The following is a 16,751-nucleotide window of genomic DNA, read 5'->3' as shown; positions in this document are numbered from 1 at the left end:
TGGCAGAATCTGACCATAGAGGGATGTATATTGCTAACACCATGGGCATTGACCATGGAAACTCTTTTCTGGGAACAGATCCTGGCAGGGTGCCCCTGCTGTCCCTGTTTGGGGTGCTCAGTGCCCTGCAGAGCTGGGCTGGGTGATGTGGGCAGGAACTCCTCTACTGAACTCAGTCTTCTGGACACTGGGTCTGCACTTCCCAGAGGCCCCCTTCCTCCCAGTTTATCCATACCCTGGATTGACTTGAGCTGTCCTCATGCCCTCCTCTTTGTGTTTAGAAACCTCTGCCATAGTTCAGGCCCATGATATCTAGCTGGGACTGTTGTACCCTCCTCCTCTCTAGTTCTCCTGTCTTTTGCCCCTTCCAGTTTATTCCTCACATTTCCCTACAGTGGCCTTCCAAACTCACCCTGAAACTTTCAAGGACTGGTCCTGGCTCTGTAACTCCCCATGGGACCTTGAGAGAGGCATTTTCCCAATGGGTATCAGTTTCCGCTTCTGTAAAATGGAGTTAAAAAGGCTCACTCCCAGCTTCCTTCTAGATATAACATTCTCCAAGTCACGGGAGAAGTAAGGGTCAGGGCTTTTGGGTCCCAGGACACAGGTGGGTCCATCCTGGGCCCTCCTGGGCTGTCCCAGCCCTTGCTCAAACGGAGCTCCTCTTTTCAGTACCAGGGACAGCAGCTGCCCCTTCCAAGACTCGGAGCTCTGGGTCAGGATGGGGAGAGGGCTCAGGACCATTCCAGGAGATGCAATGAGGAGTACCGGAGGCTGGCTGTATGTGGTGGGGCAGATGGGATGGTTCCTGGAGTCTGTCGGTCTCCAGAGACCACAGAATTATCAAGAGCTACTTGGCCTGGTTCTCTAGAGAGAGAAGGTACATAAAGTTACTTTCCAGATCAACAGGGTTCAGAGACTGAACAGATATGAAACCAGTAAAGGAATTTTCTCTAAGGTTGTAAGACCTTTCTCCCCACCCAGAAGACCTGAAGCTTAATCTCTGCTGAATCACATCTCAAACTGATGTGGAGCTGATGGAGCATAGTGAAAGCAGCCCATCAGCAGACCAGGAGTCTGTGGGCCTGGGGTCTACCCCAGTGCTGTGAGCACGTGAACCTCAGGATCCCCATCTGTGAAATTACAGGGGGAGGAGGGCTAACTGAGGTGACTCTAACATTTCAGAATTCTGTGACCCCCTGCCCCAGGGCTCACAGTGGGCTGGGAAGGTCAAAGCAGATAAAATTTCTCCCAAATGGATCAAAGCTTTCCCAAGCTTCACAAGAAGGGGGATTGGAATCATGAGGTGGTGAGGCTTTGGCTTCAGCTCATGGTGTGTGTTGTGGAAGGGATGGAAGCAGAGGGAGGTAAAGTACAGACCCCACAGATCCACTTGTCTTCTAACTGGGTGAGAGAGGATATGGCAGTTAGGAACCAGCGACAGTGTGAGTCCCCCCACACCCACCACTATTGGCCAGCCCTCCGTGTGTGGTAGGCCACATGCCATTTGTCGTTTTGCATCCGTGTGTGTGATTAAATAGATGGGTTCAATTCCAAGTGTTACAGTGTGAAGGTCGCGTGTATGTGGCAGAGTATGTCATGTGTACATGTGACTAAGACCTAGTAGGACCAAATTTACATGACTGTTTTATGAACATGCACATGACTTTCTGTGTGAGATCACTGTGTTCAAATATGTGATTGTTGGCACTCGTGCGTATCTCCTTATGCCTGTGAAAGAAACATGTATGAGGTAATGTGACTGTGTGTATGTGAGAGACAAACACAGCGATAGTTTCACTAATTCTTGAATAGTAGCTGCTCCAATATTCCAGAAGCTGGGGTGGCTTTAGAAGACATTCCTGCTCACCACATCTCCCATTCCTCACTCCCAGTCTCCTCATCTTGTCCACTAATAATTCTGGCCCTCTTAGTCTTCCCTCCCCTAGTGAGACTTTCTGAAAGATTTAGGATAAAGCAGGAGAAATAAAGTCCCCCTTCTCCAATGCTGGAGTCTTAAACATCCCCTCCCCAGGCAACCATTGGGTATGGGTGGGAGAAGGGTTGCCAGGGTAGCCAGCGCCCCCCCGCCCCACTTTGGGGGCTGTGCTACCTACACTACCCCCAGTTTCTCTCCATCTGTGTAGGCAACTCTACTCTTAATTTGCCTGGGACTCTAACCACTGACAGCAAATGGCTCCTTTGGTACGGTTCCTATCTGAGTGCCACTTCCCTCTCCATCAAACTCCTCAGGCAGCCAAGCTCCAGCAGGGGTGTCCCTGCAAACCCTCAACCCATCTTCTGCCTGTCCCCCACCACCCCGAGGAGGAGAGGGTGTCTAGAGGGACTACACTGCAATGCTGAGGAGGTTGCCATGGAAACCCAGGCAGGATGGTATGCTGCTAGGAGAGGCAGTGCCCCACGTTCCCTGCAAGGCTGAAGAGGAATTGGGGTGAGGTAGAGGGTCCTCTGAACAGGGGGTGAGCATATCTTCTGGGTTCTTCTGTAGCCCTGTCTCTCAAAGCCAAAGGCAATTCAGGCCAACCTAACAGTCTCTCTCTTGGGCTTCCCTGAAGGCCTCTCCACCTCTCCACAGACATCCCTCTCCACGTTCAGACCCACTTTGAGAATGCATGTTAGTTTGGGAGTGGCCAGGCCTCCCTGGGGTTTTTATAGAGCCTGTGAGGGTGTCACAGAGGTGGGCTGTGAGGTCTGGGTCTGATGAGGGCCATGAAGGTAGCTGGGAATGCCAAAGAAGGCAAACTTCCCAGAAGAGAAAGGAGCACTTAATTCTTCGGCACAAGGGCTGAAACCGAGTGGGAAGGTGGCTGTTGGGGAGCCTGGCGGGGATGAGGCTGAGCGCTGCAGGGCTGGGCTCTGCCTGTGACTCCCCACCGCCCAGGGCCCCCAGCTCCTCTCTGCCTGCAGCCATCTTTCTCGTTTGTGTTGCTTGCATCCCTGCCCCGGGTAGAGCCAGGGGTCAAGCTGCACACGGGCTCTAGAGATCATTTCAGGAATGTTCCCTGCCTCCAGAGCCCTGCCCATCCTGTCGCCTCCCAAGAGGGTGACTTTGATAGCACCCTCAGAGAAGCCGCATGGGTGATCTGACCTTGTTCTCTGTGTTTGGTGGTGGTGACAGAAGGGGCCACCAAGAAGCTGCGCAGCAACATCCGGCGGAGCACAGAGACAGGCATCGCGGTGGAGATGCGGAGTCGGGTCACGCGCCAGGGCAGCCGGGAGTCCACGGATGGAAGTACCAATAGCAACAGCTCCGACGGCACGTATGTGCAGTCACCCCGTTGCATTCCCACCGCCTCCCCAGTCAGTCTTCCAGGCAGAGCTAGGGGCAGGACTGGAAGAGCTCCCATCTAAGTTTCCTGCCCCAATGCCTGGGTTCCTGTGTCCCTGCCTCCCCACAGCCCCGGCCCGGGCCCCAGTCTTCCTATTGCTGCAGGCTGCTGTTCTCCATCCAAATACTCCAGTGGCCCAGGAGCAGTTCATCCGTTCTGTATTGATCATGCCCCCCACCTCCCAGCTCCTACAGGCTGCCCTGATCCAGAGGAGAGGCTTTGGAAGGAAAACATGATCCCTAAATCCTATTAAATCTAAAACCATTGTTAAAGCTCACAGGAATGGAGTTCTCACAGGTGGCCTTTTTGGAGCTTCCAGAAAGAGGCTGGACTAGCTCCGTGTTTTTCAAACTGGGGTGATGGCTCATAGGCATGAAGTAAAATTGGTTTAGTGAGTCAAAGCCAGCATTAGAAAGAGAAATAGAAAATTCAAATACACCCTACAGAATAAAGATGAATTATCTTGTGATTTAAAAATATATAGAGATGCACATAGGTCTATGACATTAAATGTATTCTTATATTTGCATGTGGGTTGTAGTAAACAATTCAAAGGTCACTGAATTAGGTAGTCCGTCCATTTCTTCTGAATCTATGAAGCTGCGGTTTTATGACTTAAGATTTCCTGATTTGGCTTCAGCAAGGCCCAGTGATTGCAGTCTTGTGGCTCTATTATTTAGGATTCTATGACCATATGCCCGCTACTGTGCCTACTCTATGAATGCAAGTAGCCACGAGCATGTATTGCATCTTACCATATGCAGGGCATCACTGGGCACTTCAGATCAGTGCCCCTTACTCGGATCTACCAGCCACTATCAGATAAAAAATAGTGTCTCATTTAACACTCTCAACAACCCTGAGGGATTTTGGTGCTACCATTACCTCCATTTTACAAGTGGGGAAACCGAGGCACAGGAGGATGATGAGGTACTTTTTTCAAGGTCACAGCTATTAAGTGGTAGTGGAGTCACGATCTGAGTTAAGGCTCTTTGACGCTGTAACCTTTGTTCACAATCTACACTGTCTATACCAAGCTCCTAAAATTCTGTGACCTCATGAGTCTGTTTATTTAACCTCAGACCCCATTTTCCTAAGAATGAGTTGACTGTGGCCAGCAGGAGTGGGTGGGCCTCAAAGCCCCTTCCTGGGGAAGAAACATGGGTCCTCTCCAACAAGCATATGCAGCCCGTCTTCCCTCCCTGCCTGTCCCTGGCCAAAGGGAACTCAAGGCCAAACTGTCCAACAGGCCATTCATTCTGGGAGAACCTTTAGCCAGGAGCCTGGGCTCTTCGAGAAGATCTTAGAACATTGTTTGGCCCGGAGGAGCCCCTGAGCAGGCCTGGGCCAGCCCTTCCTCACCTGTCCTTTCTCTGCTGGCCACACTCAGAACATCTATCTAGGCTTGAGGACATGAACAAGTAGCACTTTGCCCTTGATGATAGCAACAGCGACAATAACTACCATTTCATTGTTTCCCTTTCCTTGGGAACTTTTCACGTGCCATCTGCCCATATCCTCACTATAACGCTATGAGTTGGGTATCATCTCTGTCTTGCAGGCAAGGCAAATCTCTTACCTCTTGGAGCCTCTGTTCTGTCACCTGTGAAGTTGGATAATAGCTCCTGCCACACAGAGTGGATGCAAACATGAAGTGACACAATGCACATGGAGCATTTAGTACACTGTTGGCACCTGGCCAAATTGCAATCACTGCATGTCTTGTTACTGTTTCCAGGCCACCAGCCATGGACCACCCACCATCAATTGCCATTAATCTCAACCCTGCAACAATGTTATTTTGGTTTCAGTTGCTATTTTGGGCACCACCTTACATTATGGACTTGGATTTCAAACTTATGGTCAAGTACACCTCAGGTTTTGGAACTTGCTCCAGGCATTGAGATTTCTGGCCTAAGTGTCTGGTTCTTAGCATTAACATTCCCTGGTGAGGAAGGTATCCAGCAAGCCCTGCCTTTTAAGGGTCACCTTAGAAATCCTGGTACTTGAGGACTGAAGACCACCATTATGTTATGTTTATTAGTTCCCTTTTCTCAAGTGACATTAAATTAGTTTTCTTTAGTGTGCAGAGATAAATAGTTTTATTTGTCCTCAACCAAAGTAGTATACACAGAGGGGAAAACCGAGGCACAGGGGCATGCCTGTGCCCCAGGGGCAGAGTCACTGCACCCTGCCATCCAGACACCCTCTTGTGCCCGTCTGCCTTCTTCTCCAGGTTCGTCTTCCCCACCACCCGGCTCGGAGCCGAAAGCCAGTTTAGTGATTTCCTGGATGGGCTGGGACCTGCCCAGATTGTGGGGCGACAGACACTGGCAACTCCACCAATGGGTAAGTCTTCTTGAGGGCAGGGTGGGTGGGGTCCTGGCAGCCACACAGCAGAAAGGGTCAGCTTAGTGGGAGCCCATGGGGTGCTATGCAGGCAGCAGAAAGGAGTCCTCACTCAGGCTTCTGTGCCAGTGAGAAGTGTGCACAGCAATCATCAATCCCCCCTCAGCAGAGAGGGTGGGGTTCCAGCTTCCCTCTCTCAGCTACCCTGCTGCAGTGTGTACAGCACATTCCCTCCCTCACTTCACCACACACTCACCCACTCTCCGTCTCCTGCTGTGTGCCCGGCAGTGCTCCGTGCCAGCATAAAAGGGGGACAAAACTCATCACAGCATTGATGTTCATGGCCTTTTCTATCACTGCTTATCTGTGTCCTTGGGCAAGTCACTTTCCTTCTTTGAGCCTCAGTTTCCTCATCTGTAAAATGGGAATAATAATACCTTCGTTCTGTGATCTAACAATTTATGGAGTTCTATTTGATGATTTACATGAAGTATTTAATTTAGTTATTAGGAACTGTGTCTTATTTGACTTGTTATTTCTAATAGGGCCTGGCACCTAGAAGCCTTTCAGTATTTCTCATCCCTCTTCCCTGCAGCAGCAAGTACTTGCTGAAGTCTGTTCCTGGTCCTCTCAGCTGCAGCTCTGGCTCCTTCCCTCTCTCCCTTAGATACTGGCTGTGTTGGCTTTAAGCAGCTCCTCTTAGGCTCAGCTTCCCGAGAGATGCCTCCTCACCTCTACCCACTTACCCATCAGCCTGACCTGGGCAGTGTCTGACCCAGACATCTGTATTCAGCTCTCATTTGGACAGTGTTCAGCATTTGACCTTACAGCAAATGAGGAAGCTAAGCAAAGACAGTGCCCTGCTACAAGCCATGCATGAGGCTGGGGTACCACCCCAGGCCAGTACTCTTCCCCATGCACTGCCCTGTCTTCCTCTAATATGCTCACATGGGAGCCTTTGTCTGAGGGTTTCACGGGGACCCTCAGAGGGTGAGCGTCAGCTTTCATCTGGCTCTTGGGGTGGATTTGGTGGCTAACTCCTAGCTAGCCCTTGCTTCGGGCTCCTAAGGGCCCGGGGAGTCTGCTTTTCCCAACCCTAGGCTCAGCCAAGGGCCGGGAGGTAGTGAGAGGAGCCAGCCACCTTCTCAAAGCTAATGCACCATCACATTCTGGAACATTTGTGTGTCCTGCCCCCTGGTGTCCAAAGCTGGGAAGGAGAGGCTTGCATTTGCCCATCTTGTTAGGGAAGTTACAGTGAGATTGATTCCTGACACACCCCCTGCCCTCCCGTGGGGAGGTCAGAAATAGCTAGAGGGAGGGGGATGAAGGCCAGGATGTCTCCTGAGAGTAATAAATCCTCATATTTCTAAGTATGCAAATACAAGCAATTGCATGATAGCTCAAAGAATCTAAAATGGGTGGCTGAACCCAAAGTCTGACCAATTGTCATTTTTCTGCACCAGGCTTATGATTCTGCACCCCTTTCAAGGATGTTACAAGTGACTAATGCATAGTTTCAAATTCTGCTAACCCACATTGAACAAAGCTAAGAGTTCTAGAAATCAGATAACTGACATGACTCCACACACAGAACCTGCCCCAGCTGGACATCCATTTTGTGGGAGCACAGTGAGTTCTCGGGTATCTGCTCCCAGGAAATGTACCAGCCTCTCCTCCATGCTTTGGCAAGGGTCCGAGCAGGCCCTCATTCCCAGGCAGGGCCTCATGTCCTAGGCAGGGTCATATCTTGACATCTCTTCAAACTTATATTCTTTAAATATGTGTTTGACATATATTTAGGGGCGTGGCTGAGGACTGCTGTGGAGAATGTGAACAAGAGCCACTAAGCCCACAGCCTCCCCTCTGTCTTCCTGACACAGGAAGCTGTGTCTCCAAATTTACTATTCTGCTTGGTAAAACAGAAGCTGCCCAGTTAACCAGACTTACATGGGAGTTTGGCAGCCATTTGTTGTTACCCAAGCGTGCCCCTTGCGGGTCATGCTCCCTCCCTACCCCAAGGGACCTATCGAAGCATTCCTCAGCCACTTTGAAGTGGTCTCCCAAGAGCAGGTACGGTGCATGCAGTTTGCTCCATCCTGTGCTCTTTCTAGTGTGTGGCATCCTCTGCAGACTGGCATTCTTCACAGTGGCCATCTGGCCTGCCCTGGGTCTGGCTCTGCCTGGACTATGCCTCTTCTCCTTGCAGGGGATGTGCACATTGCCATCATGGACCGCAATGGGCAGCTGGAGGTGGAAGTGATCGAAGCTCGGGGCCTGACCCCCAAACCAGGCTCCAAATCCCTCCCAGGTAAGGCAGAGCATCTGGGAGAGGGATTTTGGAAATGGGGTCCTGCCAGGGAGGGTGTACATCTGAACTCTGGGTCCTTGCCATTGGCCAAATCAGTATTCTTGACACTGGAGTCACAGCTAGAAAGCTAGTGAACAGGGGTGAGGGTGGGGGAGCTGGAGGGGTCAGTGTTTGCATCGGTTTCTTCCTGTCGTCCAGTGCTCAGCGCATTCCACTCACCCCGCTGACCTCCAGGATCACCCGGAGGCGAGAGATGGGCTGGGCCATAGCAGTCTCTCCTGGGCCCCTCCCCATCATGCTTTCTCCCATCCCTCAGCCACCTATGTCAAGGCTTACCTGCTCGAGAATGGGGCCTGCTTGGCCAAAAAGAAGACAAAGGTGGCCAAGAAGGCCTGCGATCCCCTGTACCAGCAGGCCCTGCTCTTTGACGAGGGGCCCCAGGGCAAGGTGCTGCAGGTGAGTGTTACGGGGCCAGCAGGGCAGGTCAACTCTTAAAGACTCCAGGTTGTGATTAAACTTTGTTTCATGGGTGATTCCTCCTGTGCCAGGCACTGTACCAGCTGTGTTGATGCACGTTACCCATTTATTCCCACAGCCCAGTGAGGTGTTTGCCCTGATCAGTTCATGAGGAAACCCAGGTTCAGGGGATAGCACGTTTGCCCCCAGGTTGCACAGCTGGTAGGTAGAGGCAGGGTTTGCCCACCGTCACCCTCCTCCTGGTGCTTATGTTTACTGCGCACTGCTTCCATGCCAGGCTCCGTGTTAGCTGCTTTCCAGGCGTGATCTTTCATCCTTAAGGTGATCCTGTGAAGTAGGTGTGATTCTCCCCATTTTGCAGATAAGGAAACAGGCTTAGAACGATGAAGTGATTTGCCTGGGGTTCCAGCTAGCAACTTGTAGAGACAAGTTGAGCCCAGGCCAGGGTGACGCTCACCCCTGCTATGTGAGCATGAAGCCCCCTTCACGGCAGTCCTGGGAGCCAGGGGTCATCATGCCTGGTGCATTGGTGAAGCACGTGAGGCCCACAGAGGCTCAGTAGGGGCAGAGCATGGTGGGGGTCAGTCTCTGGGTTCAGTCAAGTTCCAGCTTGACTACTTATAATCTATGGGTGGTACCCTGTGAAGAACAAGAGAGGCATGCAGAGGGCCTCTCATAGTGCCTGGCACACAGACAGCTACTTACTGAGTGTTAGCAGGGTGGCTGGTGGCTCTTGGCCTTGGCTCTGAGGCCACAAGGTTGGCAGATGAGAGGCTTGAGCTGGGGACTCTCTGGACTGTATGACTCCTTGACTAGGGCTCTTCCTCTGGGCCAAAGTCATTGTATGGCAAGAGCTCTTGAGTTGCAAATGGCAAGAACTGCAGAACTATAGGGTTCTCCATGGGGGAGGGGGCGATTTTGGATGTCTGTGTTTATGTATTGTGAGATTCTGTTTTGAAGAAAGGATTCACTAATAAAAACATAAGTTTGAAAATTTACCGAGCTAATTGAGTCTCCTCTCCCAGTTTTACAGATGGGAGCACTGAGGTGCAGTGAGGGCTGGGCTTGCCCAAGCCCCACTGTGAGCCAGTGGCTAAGCAGGAGCTGTGACCCAGGTCCTGGACTCTCAGTCTGCTCTTTTCTGGGGAAGGCTGTCATCTGGGATGCTGGGGGGCTCTGACATCAGACCCAGGTTCCAATCCCAGCCCTGCCACCAATTACTGTATATCTTTGGGTTAGTTAATTAACCTCTCTGAGCTGCAGTTTCCTCTTTGTGGAACTAATACTACATAGAACCTCTACCTAGATTGCTGTGACAATGGAGATAATGTATATAAAGTCCATCATTCAAGCCAAGCCCGGCACACCTTACGTACGTGCTTAGAAAGTTGTTGCCCGAAATCAGCCCGAGTTCTGGCTGTCTGTCCTGTCTATGCCCTGGAGAAACACATAGGTTCTTGGGCCCACTACCCAGCCCTGGAGTCAGGGAGGTGGCTCAGCTGCTCCCTCTTTCTCCCCACTGGCAGGTGATTATCTGGGGCGACTATGGCCGCATGGACCACAAGTGCTTCATGGGCGTGGCCCAGATCATGCTGGATGAGTTGGACCTGAGCGCTGCAGTCGTTGGCTGGTATAAACTCTTCCCCACGTCCTCAGTGGCAGACTCGACACTTGGATCCCTCACCAGGCGCCTGTCCCAGTCCTCCCTGGAGAGTGCCACCAGCCCCTCATGCTCCTAAGGACCTCAGGAAGAGGCTGGGCTGTGGCGTGACCCCCACCTCCTCACCTGTACATAGTCTTCATGTCTTTCTGGCCCCCTTGCCCTGCTGCATGCCTGTTGGCTACTGGGCCCATCCCAGCTGGCAGTGGAGACAGGAGTGGGTGTGTTATGTGTCTGTGCGTGTCCATGTGTCTGTGTGTCTATCTGTATGTGACCATGTTATATCCATTCATTGTCTGGGTGTAGTCAGTCTTGGTGGTGTCATAGACTGAAATCCATATCTCTCTGTGTCTCTTCGAAAAGAAACCCAAAGGAATGTTATGTGGACATGACTCCCATTGAGTACATGGGTGGAAATGGGGGACACAGCCATTGGTCTGTCCTGCCTGATCCCATGCCCGGGGCAGAGCCCACATGTCCCTGCCTGTCCCTCCTCTTGGTGGTCCCTGCTCAGTTTTCTGTCTTGTCCTTTGCTCCACTGTTGCCTCTCCCAGCACTGCTGCTCTTTTTTGAGGAATGTAGCCTCCAGTGCAGCTGGCCACACACAGGCCCCTCTGGGGACTGATACCCCTCCTCCCCACCCAAGCGCTCTGGAAGCCCCTCCCACTGAATGCACCTGTAGCACAAAAAGCTCACCTGGTGCCCTGGCCAGGGCCTGGGGAGCTGCGGGCTTGGAAACTACCTTCTCCCTTGGACTGGAGTCACCTCCTTCCTACAAGCAAAATGCAAGGAAGTCTTAGTTCTGGGGTTGCTAGGTACCTTAGAGGGAAGTGCCAGGACCTCCCTTTAGCATTGTTTTTCACCTCCCATCGCCCTCCACACCTCCACCTCCGACATGCCAAAGGCGCTCTCCCAGTGGGCCCCAGGAGGTGTGGACTGGAGGGTCTTGACATCCAGGAGGCCAGCCCCAGAGGGGATGTTGTCTGTCAAAGCAGACAGTCCCTGGAGGCACTCCTGACCTCCCCAGGCCCTGAGGGTGGCCCTACCCCTCTCTTCCCTCATCCTGGTGGGGCCTGGCTTGAGGAGATGCTGAGGTCGCGGCTGTTTGCTGGCATAAGGAGGGTGGGGGCTCATTACCCTGAGTCACTGCTGAAAATCCTGCCTGGCTTTTGGGGATTAGCTGCATAAAGTTGATTATTTGGGGCTCTTTTTTTTTTTTTTTTTCTCATTTCCAGACCAGGTTCCTTGTCTGGGAGCTCAGACTCACTTGGGCTGCAGCCTCCTGCCTCCACAGACAGCCTGGCACTGGACCCTAGACTGCCACAGTCACCAGCTCTGTACAAGCAATACTTAACCCCTTAAGCCTCCCTGCGTCCTTGCGCGCCGCCATTGCCCTCTGGAGAGTGGCCTTGCCTGCTCTGGGCGCGTCACCTGCCTCTGCTTTCTTTCCACCCTTGCCTGGTTGGAGCTTCCCAAAGCCACTCAAACCCTGACTTGACAGCTGAGCCCTGGGGGTGGGGACAGTCCCTGGGCTGGACCTGAGATGCCTGCTGGGAATCCTAAAGTCTGGCACAGGGAGGCTCAAATCTGTCCTCTCCCTCCTTGGGTCCAGAATGAAAGGCGAGAGGTTGCCCAGGAGATGGACATAGCAGCCCTTGGGCCCATGTCTAGTGGGGAGGAAAGAGGTGGCAGGAGGGGTCAAGGTAAGGAGGACTGTCTCTGTGCCTCTTCCCCAGACATCATCCCCAAGTGCTGTGATGACTCTAACCCACATACGTGAGGCCGAGAGGAGCTACCCAGTGAGGGAGTTCAAGTCTCAGGGCCTGAGCACTTGAACTCCATTCATAACCAAAGCCAGATGGGCCTGGAGGTGGATTCTGAGGGGGCTGGAGAAAGAGGCTTTCTGGAGGTAAAACCATCTCTATCTGAAGGGCCTCCTTTTCTGGCAGGGATCACAGTAGGCTGAAGCCAGAGCCCTGTAACCTCACCCCCCAAAAAACCAGGGGAGGAAGCCAGGACCCCAGCGGTCCTGCCCACAGACAAAAAGCAGGTGAGGGCAGTAAGAAGAGGCACTAAGTGAGCGCCTGGGAGCCTGTCCTCCGTGGGCCTCCACCCTGGGGTCCTCACAGATGAGGGCCGCACTGTGCTGAGGGGAGGGGAGGCAGCAGCCATCTTTCCTCCTTTTCCCTATGCAGAAATTCTCTTCACTGTTGGGACTGGGTAATGCGTGCATTTCTCATGTTTCTAAAAATGAGGCAAAAGGCTCTGAACTCTTTGACCCTAGGGTGGGGAGAGGGAGGAAGCTTGCTGGCAAAAGGGTATTTTCGTGGCCTGTCCATGATGCATCCACTCCAGGGCAGCTGCCCTCAGGAGAGAGTGAAGACGGTCTGCGCGTGGGGAGTGAGTGGTGGGACTATGTGTGCTCCACAGGGTAGTGTAGACTTTTGCTGATGTGGCACCGAGTGGTGACACCCAGACCGTGCAGTCACCCTCGGGGCATGGGGGTGGCACCCTCACCTCTGGGGGCCCAGGAGGACAGTGTCAGCAGGGAGGCTACGGCTGGGTGGCTGTGGGTGGCACCCCTGCCCGGTCGAGGCTGGTTGGTGCAGGGGAAGTCCTCGCAGAGGGTGCTCTGCTGTGTTGGTAACTTGGGCTGGCCTGCCTACACCCCCCAGCTGCCAAAACTGCCCAGATGCTAAGTCACTCCACCAGCCCACCTCTCCAGGGGGAACTAATTCCCCTCAATTGACCTTGGGGAATTCTTCTTTTTAACCCTTTGCACCAAATAAGTTAACTAATCTCCACCTGGTTTATCCCCCTTCACCTTATGAGGTGAGTATGTGTGAGACTGAATGGAGTTTCTCAGCACCCCGCAGGCAGGGGCTGGTCTGAGAAGCTGCTCCAGAGCTAGCCTGTCCCAAGAGAGGAGGCAGCACGAGTGGACTCCTGGCCTCCCCTGGGGTGGGGAGCCTCTATCCTTTGAAGGAAGGACGGCGGGGTAGGAAGGACCAGGATCCCCAGGGTTCTCCCTCACCCGGGACCACCCCCCTGCCAGGCAGAGTATTCCAGCTCCGAATGCCCCCTGACCCCGGGGAGAACCCCTAGCTGATTGCAGGATGGTGCTGTCTGGCATTCCCTCTTCCCCTGCTCAGGCAGGAGGGGTGGAAATGCGGTAGGGATGGGAGCGGCCCCACAGCAAGGCTGGGTTGCAGGAGGAACCGTGAGGGAAGGTTCAGAGCATCTGTCTCCACGTTTATGCCCTGCTCCACGTGTCCCACTTCCTTCCTGGATGCCTTCCCACTCACAGGAAGGCTGATGAGCGTTTGCTATAAATTACGCTCCAGTAGGCGGGGCCAAGTCTTGGTTTGACAGGAGAGATTTGATCCTTCAGGGAAGAACCATCTCCACAGCGCTCCCCCAACCCGTCTCTTCTACCACCCAGCTCTCTTAAGAGAGGAGCACCCAGGAGGTTCTCATTATGCATCAAGTCCCAGGCACTGTCAGCAGTTCATGGGGCTGAGCCAGAACCCTGGAACCCCAGGAAGAGGCACCCATGTAGCTCATCAGCTGTGGGCTCACTGCCGGTTAGAGCACTGAGGTCAAGCCAGTTCTCCCAGTGGCATGACGTGAACCAGGACAAGCACGCCTGAGCTCTTCTTTACCGTGAGCATTGAGGTGAGCAGGGAACCCCCGACTTGTAAAGACAGCAGAGCCTCCTGAGGTACTTCTTTGGAAACGAAATGTAGCACAATTTTAGACTGCATTACCAGGAGCCCTGACATGCAGCCAGAGTTCTTGCTCCACACCCCACTGCCCAGGAGACACTGAGCTTCTCTACTGCTGGGGCTCCAGAGCTCCTAATACCTCCAATTCCCCATCTTCTTTGGCCCAGAAAGCAGCAGGGCTTCAGGAAGGCTGCTCTTCTGTTTCTCTGCTTCCTGCGCTGTGCTAACTCCGTGCGAGAAATGGCTGCCTTGATGTTGGTGTCAACCAGGTGTCCTTCCCAGGTGGAGAGAGGTGATGCATCATGCAGGGCTGGGAGGCTGTCCAGCCAGACTTCTGCAGAGGCTGCAAGGAGATGGAAATGACAAGGCCTACTTCCCTGCCGACTCCTACCTTTCTCTCCCTCTGCTCAGCGTTTTCCCCTCCAATCTCTTGACATGTAAAGAGGCTCTTTAAAATGATGCTTCTTATACTGGATTATTGTTCATTGGATGATCAGAGAGGAGATGGGAACGTAGATTCGTCCCCTGCCTTCCCCCTCAAGTCTGCTTTTCACTCAGGTCAGAAGAGATTGGGACAAAACAGAACAATCATGACTTAAGGGCAGGGGAGCCCCATCCACTCAGGTGTAGCCTGATGGGGGCTGGATTGGTCTGGTCTGGCTGGGAAAGGGTTATTTTGAAAGAGTGCCTGAGCATCTCAGAGCAATGTCAGTGATGCCAAAGAGAGCAACTTGGCCTCCCTGGGCACCAACTCTGCTGGTTGAGCTGCCCAAATGTGGCAGGGGTGTTGGCAAGCCCACTGGTGGGGCCTTGTTCTCTGACAAAGGGCTTAATCTTTCCATGTAGCAAAGCAACTCCCCCTCCCCCAACCCTGAGCTTGGGCTTTTGTGGGCCCAGTACAGCTGTGCCTGTGAGGGAAACCAGGCCAGTAAGAGAAACTTATATTCTTTCAGGAGCCTAGACTGGTTTGAGAGCATAAGTGGACCAGTAAGGACAGGGCCTTGGGCCTCCCAAGGAGTTCACACCAGTGTCAAGAAGGTCCCTGGGACTGGGTCTCAGGGGCTTGGCTAACAGAAAAGGGCCTGGGGAAGCACCACCTCTTTGGTCAATGGCTGGATAGCTGGCTACAGGGAATCAGAGTCTGTTATAACAGCTTCACCAGAAACTGTGACCTTGTGCAAGTCTCTTCACCTTGCTGGGCCTCAGCTTCCTCATCTGCAAAATCGGAGCATTTGCTAATTGCACCATGGTTCCCTCCAGGTTGTAAAAGTCTGATCTGGAGCTGATGAGGGTTGTGAGCGTGGTGCACCTGGCTCCAGGGGCTGGTTTCTCCCTGCCCCTGGTGGCCAAGCTCGGCGCAGGTCCTCATCTGTCCACACCCAGATGCTGCTTCTGACAAGAATTCTGGGAATACTAAAGACTCTGCTTCCACTTCTTTGTGGTGTATTCTCCCCCTTCTCTCCTTGTGTACTGGTGAGAAATCGTTAAGGGTTGTCTACAACAGACAGTTTTCAAGGTGCTGATGTGATGTCACATCCTCAGCTGCGTCCTGCACAGGTCAGTATCCCCACCAGCAGCTGAGGCTGCGTCAGTCCTCATTTCTGCTTCTACAGTGACATCAGTGGGACACTGAACATCTGAGAGTTTGAAAGGAAATGCTCTCTGATGGGAGGAGAGAGGGAAGTCATTTTCCTTCAAAGTATTTTGCTTCTTTAAACTCACTCCTCTCTCCAGAATGTTTTACCAGACATCTCAGCAGGCAGAGTGGCTGCTTTCATAGGGAACACTGGCCTGATTGTTCTATCCATTCCTTTAGAATGTAAATTCACAAGAGGCAGGAACCACTTTTTTAGAATTTCCAAATGCATCCTGCAAAGAAAGAGATAGCTGATAGGGACTGACAAGCACACTGTTTAGATAAGAAGCAATTAGCCTTTTATATCTGTGCTCTATACATTTTCTATGTGCAGCATCTTTCCAAACTTGTGGCTCCTGGGTGATAGGTGGACAGCTGGGAAGGACTGCCGGCTGTTTTGTATGACATTCTTGCCAATTCCCTTGAGAAAATTCTTCACATGGCTTCTGCATGTACAGTATTTGGGCAGCAAAATATGATTAAAGTCGGTTTGAAAATGGTTTCATGTGTTGCTTTCTGGAGACAGTTCTGAATTACAGGAAAGAAAAAACAGGGTTCCAGGTAACTAAAACAAAGAAGAGAAGGCTGCCTTAGCTGAGAGGCAGCAGAGAGCTGTGTATGTCAGAAAAAGGCCTGAAAGATCTGACCTGGGCCTCTGAGTCCTGTTTGGGAACTCTGCTGCCACAGTGATGTCCTGGGGCCATGGAATCTGATATGTCCAGGCAGCTTCTCAGCTCTGTCTTCCAAGGTCGCTGCCTACAAGCCCTGAAAGCCTTCTATTCCCACAGACTCTGCAAGGGAGGCCCAGAGTCAAATAGAAGGGAAGGGATGATGGCACTAAGGCCACTGCTTTTGACCCACTGTTCATTTTTCTTTGAGCTCTTGGGTCCTGAAGTTATGTGCAGTTGTATAGCTGGGGCAGCCTTGTTTATTTCAGCCATACCTGATGCAAGCAGTAAACACCTGATACAAGGTTGACCTCCAGGACTATGAACTACAGCAACCATTGACCCCTGGAGCACCCCTCCCCGCCCCTGCCTCAGAGAGGCACAGGAAGGAAGTTAACATTTGGTCGCTTCTGGGCAGCGCCACCATCCTCTTAGGGCTGGGTTTCAGCGGTCAGAAGATGGGTAAAGGAAGTGTAGCAATGCCAGAGCACATGCCTGCTGGGGATACATACGGCTGACATTCTCCATCCCAAGAGCCCTGCAGAGTGACTTCCACTGCTTTGGCTCTGGCCTTGCGG

General features: G+C 52.6%; 1 protein-coding gene across 6 annotated transcripts in view; it reads left to right on the top strand.

Annotated features, from left to right (window-relative positions):
• RIMS3 (regulating synaptic membrane exocytosis 3) overlaps positions 1-16,005 on the top strand; it is a 38,401-nt gene extending 22,396 nt beyond the window's left edge. For all 6 annotated transcript variants that reach the window (XM_073233737.1, XM_037002318.2, XM_073233736.1 and 3 more), the window contains 5 exons: positions 3,140-3,281; positions 5,587-5,699; positions 7,906-8,007; positions 8,324-8,463; positions 10,011-16,005. In XM_073233737.1, the coding sequence (XP_073089838.1) occupies positions 3,140-3,281; positions 5,587-5,699; positions 7,906-8,007; positions 8,324-8,463; positions 10,011-10,223 (710 nt within the window). In that variant the 3' untranslated portion in view covers positions 10,224-16,005. The remainder of the gene's footprint in view (positions 1-3,139; positions 3,282-5,586; positions 5,700-7,905; positions 8,008-8,323; positions 8,464-10,010) is intronic.
• Positions 16,006-16,751: the final 746 nt, after the last annotated feature.

The sequence above is a fragment of the Manis javanica genome, chromosome 4, assembly GCF_040802235.1.
Source record: "Manis javanica isolate MJ-LG chromosome 4, MJ_LKY, whole genome shotgun sequence".
Classification (NCBI taxonomy): domain Eukaryota; kingdom Metazoa; phylum Chordata; class Mammalia; order Pholidota; family Manidae; genus Manis; species Manis javanica.
This window is presented reverse-complemented; position numbering and strand designations above follow the sequence as displayed.